Genomic DNA, 3,799 nt, shown 5'->3' with positions numbered 1-3,799 from the left:
GCTACCCCCTTATGTACTACCAACGAGTAATTTAGGTGGCATTGTTGGTGTGGTTTTCCTTAAATAAGGATGATGAGTTAACTTGCATTAGTGAATAGTAGCCAATAATAGATATTCACACTATTCATTTGACAATTGAATTATAATAAATTTTCCTATAATATAAAAAATACTTCTAATTAAACTCTTTTTCTAACTTTTCTCTCTTTTACGGGTATAATTTAAAAAATAAAATAAATCTCTCTTTATATCTATAATTTAAAAAGATAAAATAAATAAATTATAAAACATGCTAATAAAAAAACTATAAATACACATATCTAGCTATACACATTATATGGGTTTTAACAAAACTATAAATTTAGATGGGAAATTCATAAACATATAAATGATATTGTAAAAAATCAACCGAAATCTATTGAATATATTAAATTTCCCATAATATTTCTGAGACGTTTGTACTTGCAAACGAAAATTACATACATCTTAGAAAACGTGCTGAAAAAGCTTGGTAACTTCGAAAACTGGGTAACCTTGAACTTAAAGTCAATCTACGCTCATATTTCTATACACCTATAACACAAATATAGATGCTTCATTGCTGTTATCATATACTGTAGAACTATCGCTTTGACAAACTCCTCAAATGATGCATTGCTCATTTATCTTAACAACCACGACTTCACACCAGACGATGCATTTCGGTTTCCAGCGCTTTCAGTGCAGAAGGTGGCACGCAGAAGAGCAGCATTACTCCTTTCTTGGTCTGTGGTGGAGGCAGCATTAAAATGGGGCAGGCCAAAAATTTACCAGGCCGAGCAAGAATTGGCTCGCCCCAGCCAAAGTCGACCTCATTAAATCCCAACCATCTCCAATCTGTAACAACCGTGTCTTCAGCACATATTCGCACATCTGAGTTCTCTGGGCATGAACGTTTCATCTCAAGGAAGGATATACTCGATCTCACATACTCCTCGTTTATAGATACTTTTGCCGCCATTATCATCTTCACAATATCCGCAATGGATCCAGTGACAACCTCTTGTGCTGTCATGTTGCGTACACATCCGATACCCAGAGCATTACCATAGTATCCCTCTGGAAGAGTGGGCTTCAACACCTTCCTCACGTCAACCCCGAAAATAAGTCTGACAGCTCGATTACCAGCAATTCCCAGAGCTATTATTTTCGCCCGCCATGCCAACGCGGTTAAAACTTCCTTCAGCTCTTCTGCTATGGGTTGTTTTAACCTTTGTAAAGCATCCGAGCTGAAGAAAAACGAGGAGTTCACCGGGTCCTCAGCTTTCACAGTAGCCAGATCTATGGCAGAATTAGGATTGAGGAGGAATCCACTTTCGACGAACTCGTCATGCTGAAAATGGACTATAGGAGGCTGGTGTGGTTTGAGAACTTCTCTCTGCCATACTGGTTGAATGGAAAGCTTTGCCTCTCCTCTAGCAATCTCTCCAACGCCCTTGAGAAACTGCGCTGCCCCTCGCCCGTCACACACACTATGGTTGAAACTCACACCAAGAACAAGGCCACCGCAATTGAACCGCGTTACCTATTATTTCGGCCAATACATTAAAATCTTACGGTTAATGACAGAGGGAGACCCAAGAGTATGAGAAATAAAGTTTACCTGAAATATAACTAGGGGGGCTTCCTCGAACTCAGCAACCTGATGGAGCAGAGGATCAAATGAGAGTCTCGGTTCTTCCAATATCCCCAACTTTGAAACAGTGGTGTCCATGGCGGCTTCAACGAAAAGGGCGCCCTCTCCCGTGCACTCTACTTGGAGCTTTCGGCCATCTTGCGTTTTCTTTACCCGGCCTGCTAGTGGGTAATAGTAATTCAATGCTTCTGACAATGCATCCCGAATGATTTTCACAGGATTTTCGGCTTTATGAGGACCATTCGTGTAAACCAACAATGCATCAAACCTTATTCTCATGAACAGATGGTCGTCTAGATTGGAAAGATAGAGGATATTTTTGGGAGAAGGCCGGGAAGGTGGTACCATTACAGACCCTACTACTTTTACAGGCGCCTGAACTTCGGACCAATACTCTATCATATCAAGGCTCCCCATTGATCGATCCTAATCTTCGACTTCTTCCTTGAACTTCTTCTTCCTCAGCCCTACTCCACAATGTGCGTGAAGGAATGGTGATGATCCGATTAAATAGGCGGAATTTGCTGGATTATTACGTAATTGTGTGGACTTGTGGGGTGCATAAAAAATTTCGGTTCTTGGAACCTAGATAGAAGGATGAAACTTGCACACAAAAGTCAAAATGTCTGCAATAATCTTTGAATTAGCCGAAGGATGAAACTTGTAAAGAAAAGTCAAAATGTCTTCAATCTTTCAATTTGCTGGCATGTTTTTCAATACTTTTATAAGCCCCTCGCTCCCAAAGCAGGCTTTTCAAAGCGTATTAACAGCGAGATAAATTTTTTGTTCATCTATCTGTTAATACGGTATTCAAACTCGTGATATAGAAGTTGTGGTTGGATTGAATTGCTCTCGAATCATAGCTTTGTAGATAAATATCACCATCATAAATGGAATCTATGTATATTGTTATTATTTTATATAAAATATAGATATGGTACCTATTAGCATTATATAGATCACATGGTTGTTAGATGTTAATAGTTACCAATGAATTTTTATAACACATTTTTGTTAGGTAGGAGATTTAATTAAAATCAAAATTTGCATTCATGGTATTTGTATACCATGGTTTTTTTTCCACATGGTATTGCAATGAAGTTTATTTTTTGAGGGATGTAACTAAAATTGAAGTGAGTGAAAAGAAAAATGAAGCTAGTGAAATGTAATATGTTATTATTGTTATTGTAATAAAAAATCAATTAATTTTTTTAGTTAAATGGCATGTCCACAAAGTTAAAAATTTATTTTTTTGTTGTGCAAGCAAGGCAATATAGAGTGCATACGGTTAATATAGGCTTCATAAATATAATAAAAAAATTATTGCAACACGAAGAATGTCTTACTACTGCACACATTTACCTGATTAACCATCTATAAAAAGGTTATGGGTCAACTTTAACTTAAGAAAAAAAGGAATTACACATCTTATTGTAAAATGGGTCATTTTGCTAAATAAAATTTTCTTATATATAAATGAATGTTATAAATAATAATGAGGAACTTATTAGAATTGGAATAATCTCAAATCACTATGAAATTAGTGGGTGGGGAGCCAAGTGGCACAAATATGATTTTTTGAATTTATTAAAAGTAATGGACCATTTTTCTAAATAAATTTTTCTTATATATAAATTAATGTTATAAATAATAATGATGAACTTATCATGTAGGAACTTATTATAGTTGGAATAATCTCAAATCCCTAGGAAATTGGTGGGCTAGGAGCCACCATGTGGCACGAACCTAACAAACTCAGTAATACACTACAACCATTGATAAGCGTTAAGACTAAGCATATACAGACCATTCCGTTGAGAATCAATCTAGGCCCTCAATTAACAAAAAAAATCAACATATCCCCATCCACCTTAAGTTGTAACAAGAAGCCTTCTGCAAATATATTAAGCTATATGGAAAAGCTAAATAGGGCTATTTTTACCATATGGAAATCTCAACAGGAGGATATTTTGATTATGAATGATCAATATTTTCCAATTTTAAGGATTGAGAAACAAACCCTCAACAATGACAAATGAAGCTTGGATATTTTTCAATAGGAAGGTCATTGCTCCAATTCGAGAGCTCCTAGCAAATAGTATCTACTTTAGTGTCATGGGTGAC

The 3,799-nt window shown here is 36.2% G+C and overlaps 1 protein-coding gene across 1 annotated transcript; it reads right to left on the bottom strand.

Moving 5' to 3' along the window:
• Positions 1-508: 508 nt before the first annotated feature.
• On the bottom strand, positions 509-2,140 carry LOC149243661 (taxadien-5-alpha-ol O-acetyltransferase-like). Its single transcript, XM_089367843.1, has 2 exons — positions 1,643-2,140; positions 509-1,564 (listed from the first exon to the last, which is right to left on the bottom strand). The coding sequence occupies exons 1-2, from the start codon at positions 2,090-2,092 to the stop codon at positions 683-685; spliced, it is 1,332 nt and encodes a 443-aa protein (XP_089223969.1). The 5' UTR covers positions 2,093-2,140; the 3' UTR covers positions 509-682.
• Between the last annotated feature and the right edge of the window lie 1,659 nt (positions 2,141-3,799).

This window comes from Pinus tabuliformis, chromosome 8 (assembly GCF_031772625.1).
Source record: "Pinus tabuliformis cultivar Carrire ecotype Pingquan chromosome 8, CPIR1, whole genome shotgun sequence".
NCBI classification, from domain to species: domain Eukaryota; kingdom Viridiplantae; phylum Streptophyta; class Pinopsida; order Pinales; family Pinaceae; genus Pinus; species Pinus tabuliformis.
The sequence above is the reverse complement of the archived record's forward strand: the minus strand, read 5'-3'. Positions and strand labels throughout refer to the sequence as shown.

Excerpts from the sequence above, each read along its gene's own strand:
- LOC149243661 (XM_089367843.1), bottom strand. The coding sequence starts at position 2,092 with ATGGGGAGCCTTGATATGATAGAGTATTGGTCCGAAGTTCAGGCGCCT. Across the intron at positions 1,565-1,642 it reads CCCCCCTAGTTATATTTCAG|GTAACGCGGTTCAATTGCGG; the intron begins GTAAACTTTATT and ends CCGAAATAATAG.